Consider the following 26,558-nt stretch of genomic DNA (forward strand, 5'->3'; position numbering starts at 1 on the left):
GCAATGATCTGTTGTAGCTCCAGGTAATTTGGGAGGAAAGGAAGGTTTGTTTCAGCCTCTACTGTTGGATACCGTTGGATGTTTGTCTTTCTTGAATTTTCCTCATTTTTAATTTATTTTCTTTACACCTAGACACAAAGCTCTTTGCATGCATTTTTAAATCTGTATGCATTGCCGTCGCCAACACTGCAATATTTTTCTCTTTTTTTTCATGGAGAGGTAGGTTCTCTGAAGATGATTTTCAAGCTGTTGAACTGATTTCATGAAAAACTGAAAAACACAATCAGCAACTACACTTTGAATATGTAATTTAAATATCAGCCATTCACAGAAACCAAAACACAACAATTTTGCTGATTCCTGTTCCTAAAATGTGCTGATTTAGTGCATTTTTCTCCTAATATGCTAATGAACACAAAATCTTAGAGTTTTAGAAAAGTGAAAAAGCAGTAAGTAGATGATACCTTAACCTCTTTGCACATTTATTAAAACAAAAATACACACACAAATATGAATGAAAGAAAAATGTGACAGATTTATCAATATTGAAAATAATTTTAGGCTTATGCTCAAACAGTAGAAGTGAAAGAAAAGAACCTGTGTGCACATAATATCTGTATGGTCTGGATTCAGTCAGACAAGGACTCACCATATGTGCTGTCCTCATCCTTGGTTCCATCGATGGTGCCGTCAGGCTGCATCTGCAGCTGGAAGCCCTGTCGACTGGACAGCCTGGTCACAATGCCCTTCAACTGGGGCTCTGAGAGGAGGAGAGCAGAAGAGAAACATTGGCTGTATTCATCCCTTCTAACAGTCATGTGATTTCATGAACTAAATCCAGCAGTCTGCAAGAAGCCGGAAGTGTCAGAGGAGCTGAAGCTGTTTGTGTTCCAGCCACAGGGCCTTCAGGGCCGAAATCGGTCCCTGACCCCCGCGCAATGTGGCGCACAATGAAGTCAGAGAAGAAGTGACAGGTGTAGCATGATGGGAGCCTGAGCGTGAACAAATGGAGACCTTGAATATCTGAGATCTCCATCAGCTGCAGACACATGCTGCTCCAACTCTTCTTGTGCTGCGGGCCTCTGTAAAGTTATTTACATGTGATGTTTGTGAAGTCATGCAACAGGAGAGGGATGATAGAGTGGATTAGGAGCTGTGATCAGAGGAAATGGTGCTGGTTGATGGAGTGGTGCTGCAGGTGATGGAGGTAATGGTGTTACTGGTGATGAAGGTGATGGTGCTGCTGCTGATGGTGGTGATGGTGATGGTGGTGGTGGTAAAGACAGCAGTGGTTGGGGTTGCAGCCACTCTGCCTCCACTCTCAGACCTGGTGGTCGCCTTCTCTTTCTCTTTTTCCGCGACCCAAACAATTTGACGCGCGAGAACACGTTCAGCTTGCTCGGCTTCTCGTTTGTGCCTTTGCTGTTGCTTGGGCTGCCGCCGCCGCGGCACGCGTTCGCCTTCTCGCGCTCCCTCGCCTGCCGCTTCTGGCGGATCAGGGAGCTGGCGATCGCCGCTGCCCGGGACATGTTCCCCCTGTGGACCGAAACAAGCTTGTGCGTCTCGGTTGGAGGGGAGAGAGGGTCGTGGATGAGGTGTTAGGGGTTAGCGGGTGGGGGTCTACGCCACCCACGGCTCAGTTCGCATCACACACCGGGCGCTGCAGTCTCGTAGATATCCGTGAATTAAAAAAGCGTCCAGAATTCTCCATGATCAGTGCGCACGGGCGCTTCATGGAAGTCGTCAAACAAATCCGGGGATGTGCCAGAGTGTGAGCCTTAACGGCGCCGCCTCATGTCCACCCTCAAAGGGGTCTGAGTGGCAAAAGCTGTCTGCTTCTCCACCCCCTCAGGGGATTCTTCAGGCTGTCCCAGGAGAGAAGAGCGGATTGCGGAAGGATCTAGTCCCGGGTCCAAGCGGCGAATCAACAGCTTACAGAGGCTGGTCTGAACCACACCGGGGCTTGTTGTTGCTGCTCACTGCAGCTGCTGCCGCTCTGCACCGCTCCCCCCGGTGCCGCTCCGTCGCTCGACGCGCTCCGTGACACAAATGCAGCAACCGGAATGTTTGTCAATGAAACAGCTCGGGGCCGGTTCAGAGGGAGGAGAGGGATCATGATGCAGCCGTGCCGTTCATAAAACTGCTGCAGCCCTCCCTGCCCGCCCCGAGGTGGAGGAGGAGGGGGAGGGAGGGGGTTGGAGAGTGTGTATGAGTGGACGTGTTTTGTGTGTGTGTGTGTGTGTGTGTGTGTGTGTGTGTGTGTGTGTGTGTGTGTGTGTGTGTGTGTGTGTGTGTGTGTGTGTGTGCGTACGTGCGCGTGCGTATGTGTTTGGGTGTTAAGAAGGGCACTTCAACTGGTTCCTGATCATAGGGCACCTGTAACCCCGCGCCCCACGTGGCATGACACTTACATGTTCCCCTGAATACTGATATGTGAAAGGAGGGGAGATATTGGGGAGATGAGGAGGGAGGTGGGATGTAATATGGGAGGAGCAGTGAGGGGAGGGGAAAAAATAAACAGTGAAAATGTAAGAGGGGGCCAGGGACAGACAGGTGAATGAATGAGAGGAGGAATAATGGAAAGAGGGGGAGGTGGGTGGAGGTTGGAGAGAGAAAATGAGATATTGAGTTTGCCGTGCGTGTGTGTGTGTGTGTGTGATCGAAAGAGAGCTTGTAGAGAATATACAGCCTACAAATGGGTTGTGAAAAGTGAATGATGAATGAATGAGAGGAGAAAATGAAGAATGTAAATGAGCAAGAGAGAGAAGGAGAATGAAAAGGAAAGAGTGAAAAAAAAGATTTATTACAAAAATGTGGAGGACATAAAAAGTACAAAATGTGAAGTCAAGCAGCAAAATGAAGTGAGGGAGAAATGTGGTGAGTATGTGAGGGGAGGAGAGGGAGAGGGAGAGAAATTGGAGGAAGAGAGGGGTTGGGGAGGAAGGAGGGGCTCTCGTCTTATTTTGGTGCAGAGGTTCACTCCTGCTGACAGGCTGCAGCGTGAGAGGAGGAGGTGAAAAACGAAGCAGCGCTTCAGCGTGGATGAGTTGTGGCATTTTCTCCATGTTCTTTTTGCATTCACAGCAGACAAACACACCGACACACACACACATACACACACACACACACACACACACAATCATGCATGTCGGCTGGCCACAGGCAGCCCCCACAGGAAAGCACATGCACAGCTGTCAGGGAAAGATACAGCTGCAATGGCGCATGGCAACTCCAGCAGAGGAGGAAAGAAGAGAAGGAGGTGGATGAAGACTCACAGCAGAGGTCGACCTGTGAGCACCTGGCGCCCAGTAGCTGCTGTGTGCTCCTCCAGAGTGGAAAAGCGAGTGAAAATCGATGGCTGGAGAGAAGGAGGATGTGTTGGGCAGTAAATTAGACGACTGAAGCAGAGGTGAACTCAGTAGCTGTGGAAATAAGACAGCGGGTGGAAGGGAAAGTGATGGACCGTGGACAGAAGCTGGGGTCAGGACATGGTCAATGAGGAGAACCTTTGGTGTGAAGGAGCTGGAGTGACATCCATGGCCTTCTGGGTAGGTAAGCCACATGTAAACATGCTGATAAATATAGTGAAGGTGTGACTGTTCAGCTCAACCCACAGGCTGTGAATTCACAGGAACACTTCATCTGTGAAGGATTTTATAACTAATCCATGATGTCATCTGAGAGATCGAAATATGAGAGCGAACACGTGTAAAACCACAGTGGTAAAATGACTGAAAGCTTGGTCCTGTCCTTCATCTTTCATTTATGACATCCTCGCTCCATGCTCACTTTTAAAGCTAAACCACGTGTCCCTAAAAGCACAAGCCAACTGAGAAATTAGGACAGCAAATTTCATCACAGACACTGCACAGGAGAAACAAATCATATGGAACTGTATGTTCCCTTCCTGTAGATGAGCAATCAATAACAAAGTCAATGTTACAAGTAACAGGAAAATCTATGACTAAAATGATCAAAGAACCAAAGATAAAAGGATAAATAAGCATCAAAGCCCTGCAGGTAGAGTTCACAAAGGGATTTGTTCCTTTTATCGCTTTAAAACCTCTCTTTTTAAACTATATGCCTGAATTTAAAGAGGGGAGAAATCATTAAATAATTTAAAGTCTCAAGTGAAAATAAGCAAAAACAGGCCTCCATAAAAAAAGATTGAAACATATATTAAATTTATAAAAACAAGGGATTTGAAAGAAACATAGGAGCTGTTGCATATGTGGTTCAAAAACTTCTCCAAGGTTTGTTCTGAGCAGACAGCGCCCTCTACAGGATGTGACATTTCACCAGAAGGGTTAGATATGGAGTCAATCCAGGCAGGGGAAAAAAAGCTAATGTGTGTGTGTGTGTGTGTGTGTGTGTGTGTGTGTGTGTGTGTGTGTGTGTGTGTGTGTGTGTGTGTGTGTGTGTATCAGTCAGAGCGCCAGCTGGAGTAGAGTCATGCAGCTTTATTCACAACAGAGTTTCACACTCTGCAGCGAACACAGCAGATACTGACCATGAAAAGCAGTGAGGAAGAGTGTGATGCATCCTTAAAAAAATGTGAAACTGACGCATGTTTTACTTGGAACATTTTGGGGACAGAGATAAACACCTTAAAGTCAAATCAGTTAATCTTATTTTGGTTGCATGGAGGATGTGAGAACTCGCCCTGCAGGCTGACATGGAGCTTTACTTTGAAAGGATTAGTCAGACAGTGCAAAGAGCTTTGGGACTTTTGATACAAGGTCTCTGAAGGCGCTGGTGTTAACTCGTGTTGAGCAAATTAAATTATTTACCAGGGCTTTCAAAGTGTTTCTATTTTTTCTTCTTTTTCTTACTTTTTCGACTTAAAAGTTGAGGTTATGAAATCTTGCATCTCAGGCTCCAGCTCCTACTTTTTTTTAATTGCAATTGTATCCAGAGGCCAAGAAGGACTCAGCACAACCGGACACTTTAAAAAGAAAAAAAACTCATTGCGTACATACAAGTTTTGATATATTGGAGCAGCTCATCTCTGCAGCAGGGTGCGCCCGTTGCTGCTCTCAGCACCACGGACAGCGCTTTAAGTTTGGATCAAAACTTTTACAGGCCAATACTTTCGGATTATTTCAAAATAAATGAAATAAACTATTTGAAAACATTCTGAGGACAAAAATTATTTTTTAAAGTACCCACAAAAACACTAAGATTGTTTTCGGGAAAAGTCCCTTAAGAGAACTCAGATACGTCCAGTTTACTCCTCTTCTAAAGCTCATCACACAGAAAGTTAGCTCACAGCCATACAACTTCCTGTACAAAAAAAATGTAAGATTATAAATTCTGGGATTAAATCCGATAACCGCATTGTCCCCCCGGGTCCTACCTGAGGCGGATCTGCGGAGAGGGAAAGTCATGCTGCGCCCGTGGAGCTCCTGCGCTTTGTGCTCGTGACTTTTTCGCACTTCCTGTTGTACGCAGCCCGACGAAAAGAGGAATTACTGAAGTTCAAAGCAGACAATTCTCCACGGTACTGGATCCATTAAGGCCGCGCACATGGCGTTGACGGGAGATCATTACAGAACATTAGAGGCCATTAAGCCTTTGGAAGCGGTCATTAATGATTCATCTCAAGGCCCCGCTGATCTGGCACTATAAGAGGGAGAGGGAGCCAGCAGGCCGGCCATAAATGCAAGGAGCCATCCAGGAGGCAGACTGGGTGCTTGTTTGTACAATCGCGTGTGTGATCAAAGTGAAACACAACTGTCGATATCTCCCAAAGCAAATTAACCATCAAGGAACACACATGCTCCCAGCTGGCCTCCAACTTACATCTGACTACAAAAGGTTCACCAAATAAAGCCAAACAGAGCAACAAATGTCAGGATTCAAACCTGTCAGATTAAATCTGGATAAATGTTTGTTTGAATTATACTTAGAAGTACTTGAATTTACTTTGAGGAAAACTCAGGTTAACGGTTACAATACAGGTTAGGATACTACTACTAATGCTATTTTGTGACTTATAACTTATTCTTCAAAACTGTGTTTTTTCGCATTTCAAAACAATGTCTAGGTCCATCTCCAGAGATTTGATTTTAATTTATTTATTTTACTTTTACCTGGTTAAATAAAGGAAATTAACAATTTAAAGTGATTTTAATCATACTTCTGTTTTGGGAATCATAAAAATGCAGTGAATTCTTTATGATCTTGACTTTCAGATTTCCCATTCAAATAAATGCAACACCAGTGTGGTCTGAAACCATGATGTGAAGGTAGGAGACAGCCTTAAAGTGATTCTTTTTTAAAATAAAGAGTCTGTTTTGTATCATTTTATAGGATAGTACTGTTACTATCACAGCTTAAATATTGTTATTATGTTTATATCTGTATAGTCTGCTCTGGTTCATTACACTTACCTATTGTGAATATGTTATTTTATTCAGTCTGCTACAATCTATCCCACTTCTATTTATTTTACAGGATTATTTTTAATGTTAATTAGTTTAAGTGTGTCGCACTTTTGTGTACTTTATTTCAGTGTACAGCTCTTACTTCCCACTTGTTGTATGCTGCAACAAAATAATTTCCCCCCTGGGGATCATTACAGTTTTATCTTATCTTATCTTATCTTATCTTATCTTATCTTTTTATCTTATCTTATCTTATCTTATCTTATCTTATCTTATCTTATCTTATCCACAAAGATATATGTAGAAGTGTACGCAAAAAATGTGCAGAGTATTTTTACAATGTGCTCAACACATCAAGCTGAGGAAACCTCTTAGACCAGTCTTTCATAATGTGCAAACAGCTGCCACCCATTTAGCAAGTGGTGTAGTTAAACTCACACCAAATGTACACCAAAACACACACACACACACACACACACACACACACACACACACACACACACACACACACACACACACACACACACACACACACACACCCACACACACACACACACACACACACACACACACACACACACACACACACACACACACACACACACACACACATCTTCAGGCCGTGCTCTCCATCTATCTGAGGTTCTGTGGGCTATCATTAATGCATACCATCATAGCACATTATATAGTAACCACAGTCAGATAAAAGCTGCCAGTCCTGGATTACACACAGTCTCTACAAAGCCACATATAACTATCTATTATCAGCCCATTACATTGTTGTGCTTCCTGTGAAGCAGCCAGCACAAACACAGCAGCACCCAGAGATGATACAGATATTATTACAGTCTGCAGAGCGTCTTTATATTGCAGGACAGGAGGCTGTAAAAGCTGCAGAAGGCAGTGAAGCAGGATGTTGCTGCAGAACATGCACACTCAGCTATTTGAGAAGTGAATCTTGAACGAGATTTATCTTCATTATCTCTGACAGAAACATGCTTTACAAATCTTTGTGAGCCAACACAAAGTATTTTCAAGGAAACACTTCTTGTAGATTCTGCCCACATGCTTGTCACAATCATTGTATTACAGCTTTCTTGTGATCAGGAAATTACTCTATTAGATCAGGCAGATGGGATGACTGGGTTGGGTCACTGCGTGCCTCTTTTTCTCCATCTACTTTTGTTTCAGCTGAACTGCAATGCCATTTCAGCTCTCAACAAACACATACGCCTCCTGAAATAGCTTTCTAGCTCTGGCTTGAAATAGCAGACCACAGAGATGGCAGCAGGTGCATTTTGGCAAAGGTTCCCGGGCCAATAGCCTGGGCAGGCAGCCAGGATCCAATCATTGGAGTATTTTAGAGATCATCAGCTGTCATTCACCACCAGTAATAGGGATTGTCAGCCACTAGATGGTGCCAAATTATCAGATGACACAGATGTTAATGGGAAGGTGAATGTGGGTGGTGTCTGCCAAGCTTGTTTCTTCTCTTACGCCAAAGTTTCTTGTATCTTTTGTCAGCTTGAAACATCTCACTCCAAGTCTTCTGTCCACACTGCTTGACCATAGGCTCACCATGTACTGACAGAATACTGTGCCCAAGTGTGTCCGTGCAACCAGTTAGATGCAGGAGTAACAATAGTGTTCAGAGGACCAGTAAGGCCTGATGAATGTTTTGTTGCCAAATGTCATGTAGAATAGTGGTATTCTGTAATTGATATGGTTTATTATTGTTAAAGTTAATGTGAGAAAAAAACATGCACACGAGTTAGATCAAAACATTGTTAAAAATCTCTGAAATGATGTCCATCACTAAAAAGAGACTGAATTTCCATCACTACACTTAAAGTCAGGTGAAATTGAAGATTCAAGATTCTTGCCATATTGCCAATTATTACTTTGCTAAAGCTGTCGATTGGACTTTGTTTCAGTGGTCATCACGAACTGACAAACACCCACTCAAACACTACGCCATTAAAGATAATTCAACAAATAAAATAAAATCCAGCAGTGAAATAAAAACAGTCCAATTAAAAAAAAGCAAGATAGGATGCATAAAACCAGAGGAATAAATACTGAGACTCCCGTGGAGATGTTAGCAGGAATAAAATGCCCATAAATAAGTGTGTACTCTGCATATTTTAAGGTCCCAGACTCAAAATGAAAACCTGAATATGACTTTTAAAGCCCTTATCTGACTGTTAAAATCTATATGACACTACAAGTGTTGAGGAGTCAGATGGCTTGATGTGTTTTTTATCTACTTGTTTTGATTTTAACATTTCTCAGTCTGTTTTGTGATAGAAGAAAGTTGAAAAGACAGTTAGCTGGGCGGGAGACGTCTTTTGAAATGTTCAGGCTTTTCATTTACAGCCTGGCCCCATAGAGCTCAGAGAGGGGTGAAACCATTCTTTCGTCATTAAATTATTTTCTTCTCTACTGTAATAGTAGTGATGATAGGTAGTGATAATAGATTACCCATACAGAGGTATTTCACCATAAGACAGGAAACCAAAATAGATTTGCAAATATGTACAGAACAAAGTAACTAAATCAAAAATTAACAGGACTTAATGGTGCTGATAAACAAGTTGAGGGATCATAAAAGTTGTTTAATTCCTCCCTGGGAGAAAATTGTGTACTAAATTGTATAGGAATGATACTGAAATTTGTTACATTTTTTAAAATATCAGTACAAATAATGACCACATGGTGGTGCCAGAGTAAAAGTCAACCTTCATAACAGTCATTTGATGCACTCTGTGTGGGGCTTTAACATTTGCACAAAGTTTCAAAGAATTCATATTTTAGTTTTTATAATATTTTAGCATAATTCACAAATTCACTTTATCCAATATCTAGGGCAGCTGGCCTTGCTAAAAGTTCCAGGGTAGTGAATTCTTTTCACTTTGAGTAATTAAGGCAGTTTTTTTAATATAGATTTGCTCAATAACCCAATATGTAACTTTTTTATGCTCATGAGTGCAAATAGCGCATTACGGCTACCATATAGTTTGATGATCACATCAGTGTAACATCAGTTGTTGCTCCTTGTTACAGTGGACTAGTGTTCATTTCTGTCCAGTGGTGACCTCTGCTGCCATACTGCTGTGTCACAATTAGAGTTATTTGAATCCTCGCCTCTTTCATCTTTTACTACATTTAGCCACGCACAAAAAGGCGCCAGTTATCCTCACCTGTAGGACTAATCTCTTCAGGAGCAAGATGTTAATGAGTTCCTGTTCTACATAAACTTAATCCTTGTTGGTGCCATTGTTTTATACTGAAAATTACAAGATGACACCCTGAAAGAAAGGAAGGGAGCTGTCTGCTTTATTGTAATCAAAATGTACAAGACATATTTCTACCTCTGCATTCAGAAACTTCTGGTTTTCTTTTTAAGACACTGATTTCACTCATTTGCTTTACCAAATGTCAAAATAAGTAAATATGTACTCCATAGTTGCAGTCTTTTTTGTCCATATAACTTTGCCAAAGCAAACTAAGCAATGTGATACTTTAACAAATACTTTTTGTTGCTGATGGTAGGCTATTTTTGTACCTTCTTGGTTGTGAGGTTAAACAGACGTGTTTAAAGATCTTGGTCCAACTTACAACAAACAACGAAACCTAAAGATGTGTTATGTTCCCAGTGTTCTTCAAAAACATTATTAAGTTTCAAAAATATAATTAGGCCTCGTTATCAAGGTCTGATGACAATCCTTTACAACCTAAAGCAGTTAAAATTCTGGCAACTTGGTGGATGTATTACCTTAAAAATCACCACTTCAGTATATCTTGGCTTGGTTACTGCTTCTCAGGCTTCGGGTGTAATGGTTTATGGGCTTTATCGTTTTATCTATTTATTTATCTATTTAACGTAAAGATTTTCGTGGTTTACCACCAGTCCCTCTTATCTGTTACTGCAGCACCCTAATTCCAAGCAGCTAATGGGCAACTTTGATGGGGAATTCAACGTTTTGCCTGAAATCTGTCCAAGGCATCCTATAGCATTATTTATAGCAAATCTTACTCCGTTTTGCTTTTCTTCATTTTTAAGAACTACACTTTTCCACTTTTTAGCGAGCTTGGGACAAACCCGGAAGTAAACCTTAGTGTAACAGTTGTACTTCAAAGAAGGGGTGCAACCATGGGTGCGACAGTTAGCCAGATGCGTATTTACAAAGGTAAGCTAGTGACCTAAGAACTTCCGTGTTGTGCAAAAGATAAAAAAGATTGAAAAGTCTTCAGCGTAAGCTTACCTGGATGTTGCTTATCAAAATGATTTGAATGCGCTCTAAACTGCCCCGTGTGGCCAGGGAAAAAACAGTTTTTTTGTTTGTTAGCTTTTAATGTTCAGGCAACAGGTGGCAGCAACGAGCTAATCACGACCTAACAAACAAATGCGGCGAAGAAGATGTTACACTACCAAGCGGCAAATGAACAGGTGACTATCAGGTGAGACTTGTGCATTGTTCGTGTACCTTAAGCTATATTTTCACGTTTGCTCAGCAAACCCCCACTTAACAGCGTTGAAAAACAACACATCCTTGTCTTAACCCGTTTAGGACCTCTTTTTTTAGGCTAACACGATCATTTTCTTATGCGACAGCAGTGGAATTAATCACACTACGATCAGATGTGTTTGACGTTTTTCCAATGTAACATTTGGCTGCTCTGCCTGAATAAGAATAAGTTTTATACATTTATGTTGTCATTAACTGCTGACAAAAGTTTTTTTTTGTTGTTGTTGTTTTTTACAGTTCTCCTGGTTACAGTTTCCAACTATTGTTCTTGGACTTTCACTGTGTCAATGATTTCAATTCAGTCCCAGCATAGATTTAACATGCCTTTGCTGACTGTGCATGTTTGCTGTTTTCAAGTGTGTTTTGTCGTCTCAGCTCACCAGGGACAGCCACTGAGAGCTGAATTTGCTGGTGTAGTGGTCATAAAAATGGTTTACTGCATGGACTAAAACCTCCACTTGAGATAACTGGAAGACAGCCAAACTGGTATCAGTTGCAAGTTATGGTTTTAATGCAGGGGAATTGATAACGTATTCTCTTTGTGTGGACGCACTGTGCGTGTTTTGGGACTATTTTCTGTCCAGAACTACACCCATGATCCTTTATTCCCTTATGTGGGTTGCGAGTACACAAGTTGATTTTTACTGCTTTGGCTATAAAGTAATACCACCAATGAGGGTTTTAATGACGTGTTTGAAGTCTGCGTTAATTCTCTCTTAAAAAGCGCACATGGATTACATGATTTTGCTGTTATCCAAAACCTCCATGCCTTTTTTCCCCCCTTTTTTTATTTTCTTTTTATGAATGGGTACGGGTCATATGCATACATTATGATGCACAACCATTGTAACCTCGCGGGCAACACCCTGTTTGTCTCCATGGCAATGATAGTTTCCCAGTTTCCTTTGCGGTGCACAGCGCGTCAATTTTATTGCTATCCAGGGGGAAGAAAATAAATGAGTGTGTACAAGCCGCTGAAATGAGATCTTGGACACAGACCACTCTATTGGAGAGGTTAAAGCCTCATTTAGGGATTTTAAAAGATCGAAATGGAGCTTATTGGATGTTTCTTGTAGCACAATAAGGTCGGTTTCTGCAGCCTAATAAAGCTGTACGGTGAAAGGTGGTCACTGAAAAATTAAAAAGGCTTCATAATCTGTTCACACAATCCAGAAAAATCAGATTTTCTGAGGTGATATAACACTATGGACTGGTTAATGTGTCCTGATCTGGTCAGCGTGTTGGTATAAATATGCTGATCTCAGCACATGTTAAGCAGATTTTTCTGTGAGTAACGAGGAAAAAACACTTATTATCACATCCTTGTTCATATGAGACTTAGGTTCATTGTCACTTACCTTTGGCGGCATGGTCTTTATCCTCCTTGCTCTTCGTTTTTCCGCTCATGGGGCACCTCTGATGCTGCTGGTGGTTGAATCAAAGTTCAAGTGAGGGATGCAGGCTCGTGGTTCTACTTTTTCATCCTTGTTAGATTTTTTTCTCTATTCATTACCTTCCACAAACGGCACTCCTCGCACTGCTTCTCGCCGTCCCGCCCTCTCTCGGTCCGTCCCTTGCTCCTCCGCCTGTCCCCTGTTTGAGAGCCCGTTGTGCCTCCACATGCCACTATGAGCAGGCGTGCTCCCAAATGTGCGCGCTCGGAAACGCGTCCCGCACGCGCGCACTGGGACACACAAAGGAGGATGGCCCCAATATCTGCACATGTCACGCGACGCAAAACCCAACTAGGTCCATCAGTCTTACAGAGAAACACGAACTATGAAGGCTTCATAATCAAGATCTCCTTTTAACTGATTTAATAACGTCTCTAGTAACACAGAACGTAAAGGGAACGTTAGCTTTTGGTTGTCTAAAGGTTAGTTAGAACCAAACCAAGATCTAATGTTGGGAGAACGTTCCCCCTTGGTTACACTGAAACCACACAAAGCCTAGACTCCTATTGAATTTTACAAGCTTTAATCATCGCTGCTCTATTCTTACTCTGTTGTGGAGCAACCTCTCTCAACTAAACACCTGTTTGTTATCCTTTTATTAAGGACCTCCTAGTTTTTTGTTTGTTTGTTTGTTTGTTTGTTTGTTTGTTTGTTTGTTTTACACCGCATTAAAGTTGCTGTAGGCTGCTGTATACAGCTGTTAAAGATGGGTTTTTTTAACAAGCTCTTATTGTTGTGAAAACAAAACATACAACTCTGTATTGGTAACTCCCATTATAAGCCCACAACCCTTTATTTAACTGTATGATTAAGATGTGACATGTTAATGCTTGCAATAACTGTCTGCTGGTTATTACCAGAGGAGGGTTGCTGTAACTGGAGATGTTTTTTGAAGACTCATGTTTAATGTCTCCACCCTGAATATTGATGTTTATCATCATCATAATGATTTCCCTTTGATTCCTAAAATTCACATTGAATATTGAGACTGTCACATAGACTCTTTAATGAAATTAAATGAATTTAAGCTCACTCCACAACACAGAGCCATAAATGTAGTCCTTATCAATTGCTTATAACTAATCTATAAAACATCTGTTAATCAACCACTAAAAAAGCGATTAGTCACAGCCTATTAACTCTAGGTAATGGTGCCCTGTTGAGGAGTAGCCTTAGATTGAATACAAACATTTATAATCAATTAACATGTATACATTAACAGACAGCACATTAAGTGAACTGAGACCTGTTTGGAAACAGCAGTAAGATGCACATCCAGCTTTTACCATGTAAAAGAAGGCCACCATATTCAGGAGGGTGTCTTTCATCTGATCTATGCACATCCACCTGCAGACTCAGCAGTCTAAACACTATGCAAATGAGTCATTTTATTGATCATGTAATCAATTCATGCTGTAAGATGGCTTTTTTTTACAGAGGCTGGAGTGAGATACAGTCACACATTCCAGTTAATCCTGTGATGGTCCGCCTGTGCATCAGTGTGCTTCAGATTATCTGAGGTCTTTCAACATTTAGAGTTTCTTTATAATGATTGGATCAGTGTATTTTGCTTGAGGTTAGATGTGATTAAAAGAAAAACATACCTCAAATAAGATGAATGCATTGTTATGACTCAGTCGTCATAACCTTTGTATGAAATGTCTCTGTATATGCATTTGAAATTGGCAATGACAACTTAAGTATCCTGCAGATGCAGCTCAATGACATTATCCCCCTGTTCTTTTAAACTTCTGCTTCTTGTCAGACCCTAAATTTAATTAACAGTTGTTTTTTTTCTCCTCTCTTTCTCTGCCTGCAGCTCCCTTCAGTTCGAGTCCACTTGATGAGAGCGTCCTCCAAGCTGCAGGGTTAGCTCCAGTTGTCAGCACTCCATGGTAAGAAGTTGGGTCAGAGATAAATTTAGTTTCCTCTGTTAACCTACATCAAGAGGCGTCACAACAGGACTGGCCTGCTGGAAGTAGCCCCAGTTTGTTTGTTCCTGCCTCAGAGTGTCAAGAATTCATTATGGGTGGCCTACTTCAGGAAAAGTTGTTCAGTAGCAATGAGAGCTGGATGAAATTCCTTAAACCATGCTAGTTCTGTTGTCTTGACTACAATCAGAGGGAGACTGAAGGACTGTTAAACAGATAGGTTCAGTGTTCTTCACTGTTTACTCTCTGCATGCCCAAGTCTTTCAGGAAGGGGTTTTATCTGTTTGATTTCAACAAAATACCTGGCAAACTTACTCAGTCTAATACTGCTTTGTCTTGTTGAAAACATATTTTTTATTTGCAAATAAAGTCATTTTACGAAATGGATTGACTGTCCGATGCATAAACATTGTAATACATAAGTTCTGAGGAGTGAGGAAGCACTTCCTGTTTTGCTGGTTGTCAGTCTTATTTTTTATATTTACTATTTATTTGCCCTTTTCAGATATTAATTAAAAAATGTCTTGAAACTGTTAGGAAGACAAAAATAAAATATACTTCTAATTAGTTACTTTGATACAGTAATGTGATACATTGACAAAATATACAAAATACAAAAATGGGAAAAAAAAAAGACTTGAAAATGTAACAGATTATATTTGAGCTCGTCACTGAGGCCTGGGGTATTAAAATACTGAAAGTTTTAAATCATAGTTTCCATATCCATGCATAAAATAATTGCCTTGGAGGTGAACTAAACTACTGCAATGATTTGAAGATTTGTGTCCCAGTACAATCCCTAGTAGTCTATATTTTACTACTCTTTGCAAACCTCGTGGCATCCTGAAATTTGTCTCATACGAGGAGTTTATCTGACAAAGTTGTGTAAGAGGTCCGTGACGTCAACTTGTGTTGGCTTTTTGACTTAAGCCATGAGCCAGCAAAGCAAATCACAGCTGCCCCTCTGCCCCCTGGAGGATTACTGATCTGGGACCAGCTGCTCTGGAAGAAGACAAAGTGACACGTATGACATTTGATGTGAAACTAAACATATTTGTCTTTTTCACTTAGTTAATCTTACAGCTGTGATGGGTTAATAAAACCCCACAGTCAGATTATTACAGATAAGGTGTCAGGAAAGGATGAGGTGTTTAATCAAACTGCTCCTGAAATATGTGAAATAACCCTCATCATGATTCTCTGTGAAAAACCTTCCTCAAAATTTCTGTCATAGATAACTGTTTACACTCAGCTTCATAATGTAAAGGCTAATTTTCCTCTGTGAAGCCATTCCAGGTCAACATGTATGGTGTTGTGACAGGTATAGCTGAGACATTGACCACATGAGTCACACGCTAGCAGTAAAACAGCTGCGTGATTATACTGGGAAGGAGAGATGACACCCCTTTATTGATTGACGACAGTGTGTCATGGAACAAAAAAAAAAAGAAGAGGTCATTGACTCATTGCAGGCCGCGTCCAGTGCCCAGGGTCTTCATCATCACAGGGCTGTCCTCATCTGCTCTGCACCAAGCTGCTTGTCTCTAGACAACAGTTGGTGGGAGACCCAAGACTTTCTGAAGGGGGATTACCTGGAACAGCTGAAAAAGATGGGGGCGAAAAAGAGATCCAGTGATTCTACACATAAGTGGTGGAAGATGGTTTCATATCTTAATCATGGACCCCAAAGAAAAATCTGCTGTCAGTGCTACTGACCAAGGAGGACAAATTAATTTTTCTAAATATTATTTTGGGGCTCAATTCTAGACTTTGGCCCTTTTCCTTGCTCTCTCTTCATAGTTTTCTACACTGTTGGGGAAAGGGAATTTAGATGTTGAAAGCCTCCCGCCAACCCCGTTGCTAGGCGCCGCCCTGTTGGCTATAGCTGCCTTTTGCAGTAGCTTCCTCTTCTTTGTCTGTTTCTTGTAATTTTTTCATCTCTTTTTGCTAATCTTTGTATTTGGAGTGGATCATTACTTTGTATGGCTCATTTGTTGGTCATGGTCACCAAACTTTTTGTGGCTTCAGTGATATTTTACTACTTTTTCTCCTGTGTTTGTCTGGAGATCCTACATGTAACCATGGCTGCATTGTTTACATGTGAACTCAGCTGTTAGCAGCCTGTAGCATGTCAATGCTAACTGGTGTAAGGCCTGATGTCTTCCCACAAGGTGAGGAGAAGGAGGTGAGGACGGCGTGCTGGTTCTCAGGTGTGAGCTAAGGCGTGACGACATTGACCTGTCCTTCCATCCATCGTTATTAGGAACGTAAGATCTATCTCCAATAAGATGGACAAGCTAGCTATGCTAACCCAGCAACAGAGGGGATATCAGAGGACAGAGTAGCATCATGCTATTCACAGACATAGCTAACGGAGCTAACATCAGACACCAACGCCATGTTGGAAGAGCTTCACCTGCTGTGAGCAGACAGGATCCAGGAGACAGAGATGGAGCATGACTGAAGAAGCCCAGTCCTGGACCCTGTGGAGGTGGAGGCTGGCTGAACTGGACAATGATGGACAAGCTGTCATCATCTATTTTCTTATGGACCTTTTTGCACTTTCTATACACTTTCTTACTTTTGTTTTTTTTCATTGCTGCTGTGACTTCAATTTCGTTGTACTTGTTACAATGACATTAAAGTTCTATTCTATTCTATTCTTTTCCATTCAATTCTATTCTATTCTAACAAACTAGAGATTGACATAAACTTTGGTGTCAAATGTTACTTCTGGAAATTGGAAGAGTAAAGATAAACAATGATTAATGAATCCAAGCAAAAAATAAAAAGTGAAAGCACTCAGATAAAGTTTACAACTTTTAATGTTAAAGACTGACAGCAGCTTTCAGAAAAACAAACTTGTTTCAGGCCGAGGCTTTCCTTCAGCGTTTCGCCTCCTTGGTGAAACTTGCTGTCAATCCAAACCATTAAAGCCTTTTAACTTGCTGCGCTGAGATTTTCCTGCTAGTATTGTGTACTCTAGGTTAATGCTTCCCAAATAGAAGGGGGCGCAGCATGGGTACTGGTCTGCAAAATTCCTCCAAAGTCAAAAAGTATTTGTGATTGCAATTCTACAATTATTGTTGAAATATAAACAAAAAAAGATTAATATCAATTCCAAACCTCACAAACGGGAATTATTTGATCTGTTTTTTTTTGTTTTTTTTTTTGTTTTTTTTTTTTGTTTTTTTGGACTAAGCCAGGATAATGATGGTATCAGTGGCAGAAGTTTAATTTAGGAACACAGCAATGTGCACATAAGTAGTCTAGTTTCCTATAAGAATTAATCCTCTGCCGAATTAAGAAACTTAGGCTTTTTTTGTGTCTGATTTTACCTCTGTTCCACTGGGGAAAAGGTGTTATAGCATCCTGTTTTTTTTAGAGGCTTTGGGCAGCACTGATTCAAAGTACAAATCATCCATGTTGTTTGGTTTTGATAATATTTTTTTCTTCTGTGCTTAAGTTAGCAGACAGGGGTGAATTTAATGGCCCCCAAAAGACACATTTTAAAAAAAGGTGTAACCCAAATCCATCATTTAATCATCTCGCACCAATAAGTCACCACAGGGCCACCGCTGCCAAGACACACCTGGCTCAAGGCCAACTGGCCTGGCTGTCAGGCAAAGTGATTTGTCCACGGCCACTCCCTGAGTAACTTACAGTCACAGCCTTTGATACTCACATTAGAGCCCTGAGTTTGGATGTCCTTCACTTCAGTGTGTGAACAGCAGCATCAGCTGAAGAGTTTTAATTATGTTTTCAGTTTCTCCCTGCTGTTTTCAAATAACTAAGCTGATTCGACCGGATTTATGACGGCAATTATCCACTTAAGTTGTGATTAGGACATGTGTGTAGTATGCCTGACTATACTGAGTAGCAATGTCATATTTTCAGGACACAGTTTTGGAAAAGTGAGGACTTCTTCTTTAAAAGCTCCCAACAGAGGGAGTAATGGATGAATAATGGAAAAAAAAAAGAAGAAAAGAAAATCAATATAGCAGAGAGTGAAATGTTTCTCTCTGACTCACGTGATGTGCATTTTATGGGAAATTATGGATCCTGATATAGTCTGTAGACATTATCATCATCATCATCATCATTCAACTTTTTCACATGGTCTGGTGTTAAAAAAGCAAACTAAAAACTGCAAAATTTGTAAATGTTGATGAAACACAATTTAAATCAAATTGGCACTTCAAAAAATCCCAATAGAATTGAATCGCGAGAATAGCACATCGTCCCATCCCTAATAATGAGGCTTAAAGGTATAACAGTTAAAGGTGTGTGTTTGTGTGTGTGTGTGTGTAAGTGATGCTACAAAAGCTGCTTTTAAACCAACACCCGAAGTGATGAGCAAACACACGGTGTCAAGGACTGTCCTTATTATTCATCAGCTGTCAATAAATACTGTTGCTCAACTTTAGTCTCACTCAGCTCAATAAAATCATCTTCATTCAGGCTTTCCTCACAGCCTTCTCTTTGTCTTTCCCTCAAACAAACTCTGGAAATTTCTGGGCACTTCTCCTTCCCTGATACTCTGTTTCCGTCACTCTCTCATACCAACACACAAACGTGAACAAACACACCCACACACACTCTGAAGCCTCTCAGACGAGTAAACACTGGGTTTTTGTACTTTGGAGTGGTGGATTTGTCTCTCTAGGACTGAGTTCAGGCAGACGAGCTGCTGACAGTGACAAGATGGCCGGACTTTGTTTACTGGTCTTCACCGCTGGTTTACTGTTGGAGATAGAGGGACTTCCTGCTGTGACTACAGAGGGGCGCTCAGGTAAGCGACACAGGAGCAGGTATGGATTTAAAGAGGCAGGAGGCAGAGGTCAGAGACCTGAGAACACTGGGGGAGGCCTGTGGTCACGCAACTGACCATCAGACCTGATCTCTGATCCCAAGTCTTAAAGTGACAATACCCAAAAACCTGTGTTAGGATCATAAAACAGTGTCGACTTTATTGGATGAAGCATATTTACCATCATGATGAAAATATGATTTGTTTAAAACGTTTTAATTTGTCACTTTTGACAGAGTTGTATGTTTTGGGGCATAAAAAGTGTGACATGAAGGCAGTACATTTAGGTTAACTTCCATTACAGATAGATTTTTTTTTGCATGTAAAATTTGTAACTTTTCAACTTTTCATCCATTCTGTTTTAACTTGAATATCATTGGGAGGTAACCTTGATGAAACTATAAACCTAAAGTAACATATTTTAAAATAAAAGGTCATTTCTTAAAGGCTTCTGAGTGTAAACCTTTGTTATATGATTGTCAGGGCCAGTTTTATTGTTGCAGTTTGGAGTATAAAATACTTGAAGTACCTTATCTTTCTTTTGCAGGACCTTGGTTTGTGTCTCGGCAGGTGGCCAATGCAGTGCTGATTCGCCAGCGCAGGTACAACAGCGGCAAACTTGAGGAAATATACAAAGATAACCTGGAGCGAGAGTGTATAGAGGAAAGGTGCACGATGGAGGAGGCCAGGGAGGTGTTTGAGAATGATGAGAAAACTGTAAGTTACACACACATTTACACACAGAAACATATACAAACTACTTGTCCTATAAACAGTGGGGGTAATAAGTATTGAATCAACTTTTTTCTCATCACATTTATTTCCAAAGCTGCAATTCAAACGATTTTTTTTTTTACCAGACATTGTTATTAAGTCAAATAATCCACAAATGAAAAGAAATCATGATGTTCAGGTCCATAAATAATGATTATGTAGAATCAAGTGCAACAACAATACAAAAAAAGTATTCAACACGCTAACTGAGACTCATCTAATACTTAGTGGAGAAGCCTTTGTTTGCAGTGACAGCTTCAAGACGCTTCTTGTTCATGTTTTAACGTATGTTTTAACTAATCGCCCACACTGCTCAGGTGTGATTTTGGCCCATTCCTCTGCACAGATTGTCTTTAAATCTGGAATATTCTTTGGTGCCCTCTGGTGAACCCTTTTCTTTAGTTCTTTCCACAAATGTTCAATTGGATTGAAGTCAGGTGATTGACGAGGCCACTCTAACAGATTGATTTTATTTTTTTTAAACCATTTGAGAGACAACTTTGCTGTGTGTTTTGGATCGGTGTCCTGCTGGAAGGTCCAGCCAAGTCTAATCTTCATCATCCTGGTGGATGGCAGCAGATTCATATCAAGAATTTCCCGATACATGGCTACATTCATTGCTCTGTCAATTATACGAAGTTTGACAATACTATGAGTTGAGAAACAACCCCCCACCTCCAAACTTAACTGTTGGTGTAGGGTTTTTTGGGTGATGTGTAGTGCCATTTCTCCTCCACACATGGTATGTAGTATGACAGCGGAAAAGTTCAATTTTGGTCTCATCTGACGAGACAACATTCTCCCAGTATTCTACAGGCTTGTCAAGATGCTGTTTAACAAACTTTAAACCAGCTTCAACATGCCTTTTCTTGAGGAATGGAGTCTTGTGGGCTGAGCGTCCATAGAGGCCATGGCAGTGGAGTGCATTACCTATTGTTTTCTCTGTAACAATTGTACCTGCTGCCTCCAAGTCTTTCTGGAGCACTTTCAGGGTGGTCCTTGGCTCATTGAGTACTCTTCTGACTATCTTCCTGACTCCCTGGTCAGAAATCTTGCAAGGAGCTCCTGTGCGTGGCCTGTTGATGGTAAGGTGGTGCTTCTTCCACTTGTGAATAACGGCCCCAACGGTGCTGACTGGAATATTCAGGTGCTTTGATACAAGTCTGTAACCAGTTCCATTCTGATGCTGAGCAACAATCAGGTTGCAAATGTCTTTAGGGAGCTCTTTGCCTTTATCCATCATGAGGTGTGTTGTATTTAACTGCTTGGTGAAAAAACAACCTTTTTTAATAGGATCATCAATTTGCTCTAACCCAGCTGATGTTGGTTTGCACTAATTTGAAGTTCAAGTAATAATTACCGACAGATTTCAGGTGGTATGGTGCATTTCCTTGCTGAAGTATACAGCCTTTCCATGGTGTTCAATACTTTTTTCCTGTGTTATCATACTTAATTACACATAATCATTATTTATGGACTTGAACGTTTTGATTTCTTTTCATGTGTGGATTATTTGAGTTAATACCAATGTCTGGTAGAAATTTTGTTGAGTTGGAGCTTTGGAAATAAATGTAATGAGAAAAAAGTTGACGCGTTCAATGCTTATTTTCCCCACTGTAAGTGTGTTAACATAAGGTTTCAACGGTTTCTCATTTACATCTGTCTTTCAGATGGAGTTCTGGGCCACCTACGTTGGTAAGAAAAAGAGGGGGTGCGTTCTCACAGCTGTTTCGATTTGAAGCACAGCCATCTTTAAGCCTTTGTGTATATTTTATACCTGTGTGTAGATGGTGATCAATGTAAACCACCTCCTTGCCAAAACGGAGCTGAATGTATGGATGGAATCGGCACATATACTTGCTTGTGCAAGCCAAATTTTGCCGGCAGGAACTGCGAGACTAGTGAGTGTTTCCTGCCGAAACTTTAACAAAGAAAGACATGGATTCTTACCTTTTGAAGGTCAGCATTTAAAAGCATAACTTTTTTCTTTTGACTGTTTCCAGAGTTGAGCGAGCAATGTTCACATGACAACGGTGGGTGTGCACATATCTGTATAATGAGGAGAAACACCCCTGTGTGTAAGTGTGCGCATGGCTACACACTTGGAGCAGACAGGAGGAGCTGTGAAACCACAGGTAGGAATGATGTCAGAGGCAGGTGTTAACCATCCAGCTGTGTTGCAGCAGGCTGCTAGCATCCATCTTTACATTTCAGTGCAGCACATTTTTCTTTTGTTTGTCCCTTAAAAATACTCCCACAGGCTATTTTACAACACAAGGGTTTAGAAGAAGAATCAAACATCTGCACACCGTCTATTTAACAAAATAAATGTGATACTGGTAATGTTTTGAAACACTAACAAACACGTTTGTAGCTGGACAGTTTGACAGTGTGCAGGGCTTTTTGAGCTATTTCTGATATTTTACTTCTTTTAAGATTAGATAAAGAAAAAAAAACAGAATTAACAACAAATGTGCAACAAAAGCGTCAAAAATAGTTTGTTCTTTTTGAGCAAAGCTGAGAAGTTCAGTTTGTTGCCATTCTGGTGTTTATTTTTAAAGCTAAAATTTACACATAAAGTTAACGTATATGTGATTAGAGGAGGCAGAAATAGTCAATAAATGCCATTAATTTCTGTTATTGTGTCTTATACTTAACTACATGTGTCAGTGCCACCCCAGAAAGGTCTGGATATGCCTCTGCTGTTTACTTCAACTTCAAAAGTTCTGTGTTTCGTAAACATTTAGCAGACCAGACCTGGCAGAAATGAAATAATATACTCACGTTTGTTTAAATTAGTCAATAACCACATTAGACCACATAGAATACAAGTTTGGATGTAGTTAACTTAGAGGGAGTCTATGAAATCTACATGAGGAGTGGGCCCCCTTCAATGGAGGCTGCCATCTTGCACCACTGTGACTCTATGGTAGCACAGAACAAACCATTAACATACGTGTTTTAGTATTAGGTGAGAGGCCATTCACAATAATTTTAGATGCTCCTGATGGTGAAAGCTTGAGAAATGGAGAATCACTCTTATGATACTTCTCTAATCTTATCTCTCTCTTGATTTGTATTTCTGAAGATCCGTTCAGCTGTGGTCTTGTGGGCACATCTTCGACCAGGTCTGCCGCAGCCCCACGGTCCCTAGGCCCTGCAAACAGCACAGAGCCCTACAACTACAGCGATACCCTGCCAGATGACGACATAAGCGAATATATATGGTATATGTATGAAGACTATGATTTACCTGCAAATGATTCACAGCCCGCTAACATCACCGGAGTACTTAAACGTTCAGTGAGGTCAGACTCAGGGTCCCCTGTGGATCTAGAAGAAGGTGTTGTGAGTGGAGGGGGTGTCACTGAAAAGCAGCAACCGTCCTGGGCTTTCCCCACCATCCCACCCATTATAGAGGAAGAAAACACTGACACCAGGATTGTGGGCGGAGATGAGGCAAGACCTGGAGATATACCATGGCAGGTACTGTAGTACAGCAAATGTATCTAATGTATACTGTGACTGTTGCTGTTGAATACATTTCTCTATTGTCACAAAGTGCGGTAAGTGTGCCTGGGAATAGAGTGGCAATAAGCTTGCCACGCCATATGTCCATAGATCAGTAGCTGCCAGGAGCCGATCTGGCTCAACAGGGTTGATACTGTTACAGTTTTCGGCAGAGATGATGGAGAAAGAAAGCATTAAAAACTCAAAAAAAAGGGATGATGAGGCAGCAAATGCAGAAAACAAACACATAGAAGTGCTGTGTTGTTTGCTATTTTGTGTGTCTATGAAAGTGTTTGTGTGTGCAGGTTTCTCTGATGTACAGGACACCTTCTCAAGATAGAGCACTGCCTTTCTGTGGAGGATCTCTGCTCAGTGAACTGTGGGTAATCACTGCCGCTCATTGTGTGGTCCAGGCTGATATGATAAAGCGGGCTTTCTTTGCCAGAATGGGTGAGTAACACATGTCTATTCCAATTCTGTCTCCTTCCAGAGAAGAGTTTGTTACAGTTTGTGTTTAGAAATGGAATAGAATAGAGGAGAATACAATAGAATAGAACATAATAGAAAATACTTTATTTATCCCCAATGGGAAATTCAAGAGGAGTCACAGCAGCAATCAAAAAAAACAAAAATAAGAAAGTGCATAGAAAGTGTAAAAATAGATGATAACAGCTTGTCCATCATTGTCCAGTTCAGCCAGCCTCCACCTCCTGGATCCTGTCTGCTCACAGCAGGTGAAGCTCTTAGAATGTGGCGTTGGTGTCTGGTGTTAGCTCTGTTAGCCATGTCTGTGAATAGCATGTTGCTATTCTCCCTTCTGGTATTCCCTCTGTTGCTGGGTTAGCATGGCTAGCTCGTCCATCTTATTGGAGATAGATCTTATGTTCCCAATAACGATGGATGGAAGGACAGGTCCATGTTGTCACTTCTTAGCTCACACCTGAGAACCAGCACGTCGTCCTCACCTCCTTCTCCTCACCTTGTGGGAAAAACATCAGGCCTTACACCAGTTAGCATTGACATGCTACAGGCTGCTAACAGCTGAGTTCACATGTAAACAATGCAGCCATGGTTTCATGTAGGATCTCCAGACAAACACATGATAAGATGACAAAAAAGAGATGAAAAATCACAAGAGACAGACAAAGAAGACAGAACTGCTGCAACAGGCAGCAACAACCAACAGGGCGGTGCCTAGTAACTTAAGAGGACAATTTGCCAACACATGATGCACAATTAAGAGAAATAATCCAGTAATCAGCCTTTATCAAAGCTGTCTTTGTTTGTTCTCACATGGCTGCCAGTAGAGATGGCTTTGAATTGTCTTTGCTATTGGTGCATTCAAGGATGAGAGTCAGCCTCTCAGAGCTTTTGTTGTTCAACCAAACCAAGAAGATAAAGAGATGATGTTTGACGGATTTATGCCACTTGAATAATGATTAAATACCAGATATTTGTGTCTGTACATGATTTCAAGAAGCTTTCAGTTGCTACCATGTCATACATGCTGAAAAAAGATTGTTTGAATAAACTCTTATGATTGAATTCTGGATGAAAATAGCTCAAACTGTCTTGTTTTCCAGGTGAACATGATGTGAAAAGAGATGAGGGCACAGAGCAGGACCGTCAGGTGGCAGAGCGGCATATCCATCCTGATTTCAACTTCACAGAGTCACAATATGACAATGATATTGCACTGCTGAAACTCGACATTCCAGTGGAGCTCTCCGTTCACAGACGTCCCATCTGCCTGGGCCCCCCAAAGTTCATAGATGAGCTACTGAAGAAGTCCAGGGATTCTCTGGTGAGTGGGTGGGGAAAGATGGTACATGGGGGCCTCGAGGCCACGAAGCTGCAAAAGCTGCAGGTCCCGTATGTGGAACGCACCACCTGCAAACAAAGCAGTCGGGACCATGTGACAAAGTTCATGTTTTGCGCTGGCTACCACAGCAAAAAGATGGACGCATGCCAGGGGGACAGTGGGGGACCACATTCTACCAAAAGCAAAGACACCTGGTTCCTGACAGGCATCGTCAGCTGGGGGGAGGAGTGTGCGAAGGATGGGAAGTATGGCATCTATACTCGGGTATCACAGTACTACCAGTGGATCAGCGGCAAAACTGGGATCAGGATGAACTGAAAACTGTTTTCATGTAGCTCAAAGATAAAACGGATACCAGCCAACAAGACAGAGCCTATTTTTTGTCTTTTTTGTCTTTCTCATGTTTATTTTCAGCACCTCAATAGAGTATTAAAAAATCACAGAATTTGAACATGTTTAGTAATATTTCAGATACCTTTTTACAGCGGTTTTTACAGTATTCATAAATTAGAAATTCATATATTAAAATTAAACTGCAGATAATGGATGTAATCTTGGGTTACATGAGGAACCTAACACTGTAGTTTGTAGTCGAATGAATGAAATGGAGACTGGACCGTAGGTGCATTGACTCTGGGAGCCCATTAAATATCTGAAGCAAAGTGTGTTGATATTTTCTTTATTTAATCAAAACTTAATGACATAATTAGGCCTTTTTGGGCACCCCTTTAGTTATTGATAGACATCAAGGTAGATGGTTGGCTAGCGTGGATGTGTGTTTTAACCATAGACTATATGAAATTTTTGGCGGGACTCTTGAAACCCATCAATCGACGGGGGCCATATTGAATGCTGAACTCAACCTAGCTTTGTTCAAGTTTGGGAGAGTCAAAGAGGCACATGTCCATCAAGTCAGCCGTCAAAAAAGGCAAAAGTTGTAAGTTTAGTAATGAGTCATCACAAACTTCAGTTTTTGGGTGAGTGCTGGTACAGAAATGAGTTAATCAGACCAACGCCAGGCTGTAGACGCATCACTTGACTGCGTGAAATCTGCATTTCTGTGTCGGGTTTTCAAGAGTTTTTTTTTTTCCTTTCCGTTTCTTTTTATTTTATTTAACCTTTAATTAACTAGGAAAAGACTTGTTGAAATTAGTGCTGGCCAAGACAGCAACAGCACAATTACATTTTTACCACAGACACAAATACACATGAAAATGTCAACTTGATATTCAGTTGTATCTCACTTTTGTACTGTCACTGTTGAAAATATGTCTAATGAAGAAAGCAACAAAACAAAAAAAGTGACATCTTCACGACAGTGTGTGTGAGACTCAGGGCTAGA

The 26,558-nt window shown here is 41.1% G+C and overlaps 2 protein-coding genes across 10 annotated transcripts in view; one reads left to right on the plus strand and one right to left on the minus strand.

Annotated features, from left to right (window-relative positions):
• Window positions 1-12,563, minus strand: part of fgf13b (fibroblast growth factor 13b) — a 28,735-nt gene extending 16,172 nt beyond the window's left edge. The window contains exons 1-3 of one of the 3 annotated variants that reach the window (XM_074671700.1): window positions 12,429-12,563; window positions 12,274-12,340; window positions 650-760 (exon numbers count right to left, since the gene is read on the minus strand). In XM_074671700.1, the coding sequence (XP_074527801.1) occupies window positions 650-760; window positions 12,274-12,322 (160 nt within the window). In that variant the 5' untranslated portion in view covers window positions 12,323-12,340; window positions 12,429-12,563. Of the gene's footprint in view, window positions 1-649; window positions 761-1,327; window positions 2,200-12,273; window positions 12,341-12,428 lie in introns of those variants that run through there. The other 2 variants (XM_074671701.1, XM_074671699.1) reach the window with 2 other exon arrangements.
• Window positions 2,954-26,499, plus strand: f9b (coagulation factor IXb). 7 transcript variants are annotated; one of them, XM_074671693.1, is made up of 11 exons: window positions 2,954-3,548; window positions 6,195-6,248; window positions 14,189-14,264; window positions 16,472-19,092; window positions 19,658-19,827; window positions 21,555-21,579; window positions 21,672-21,785; window positions 21,888-22,019; window positions 22,973-23,370; window positions 23,700-23,844; window positions 24,978-26,499. In XM_074671693.1, exons 4-11 carry the CDS (start codon window positions 19,005-19,007, stop codon window positions 25,532-25,534), a joined length of 1,629 nt encoding a protein of 542 aa, XP_074527794.1. In that variant the 5' UTR covers window positions 2,954-3,548; window positions 6,195-6,248; window positions 14,189-14,264; window positions 16,472-19,004; the 3' UTR covers window positions 25,535-26,499. The 7 variants fall into 7 exon arrangements, with proteins under 7 accessions (XP_074527794.1, XP_074527793.1, XP_074527798.1 ...); XM_074671692.1 differs by having other exon boundaries at window positions 2,954-3,552; window positions 14,189-19,092; XM_074671697.1 differs by lacking the exon at window positions 6,195-6,248 and having other exon boundaries at window positions 2,954-3,552.
• Window positions 26,500-26,558: the final 59 nt, after the last annotated feature.

The sequence above is a fragment of the Halichoeres trimaculatus genome, unplaced genomic scaffold (assembly GCF_033239565.1).
Source record: "Halichoeres trimaculatus isolate MK-OKI-2021-1 unplaced genomic scaffold, fHalTri1.1 fHalTri1_scaffold_6, whole genome shotgun sequence".
Lineage (NCBI taxonomy): Eukaryota > Metazoa > Chordata > Actinopteri > Labriformes > Labridae > Halichoeres > Halichoeres trimaculatus.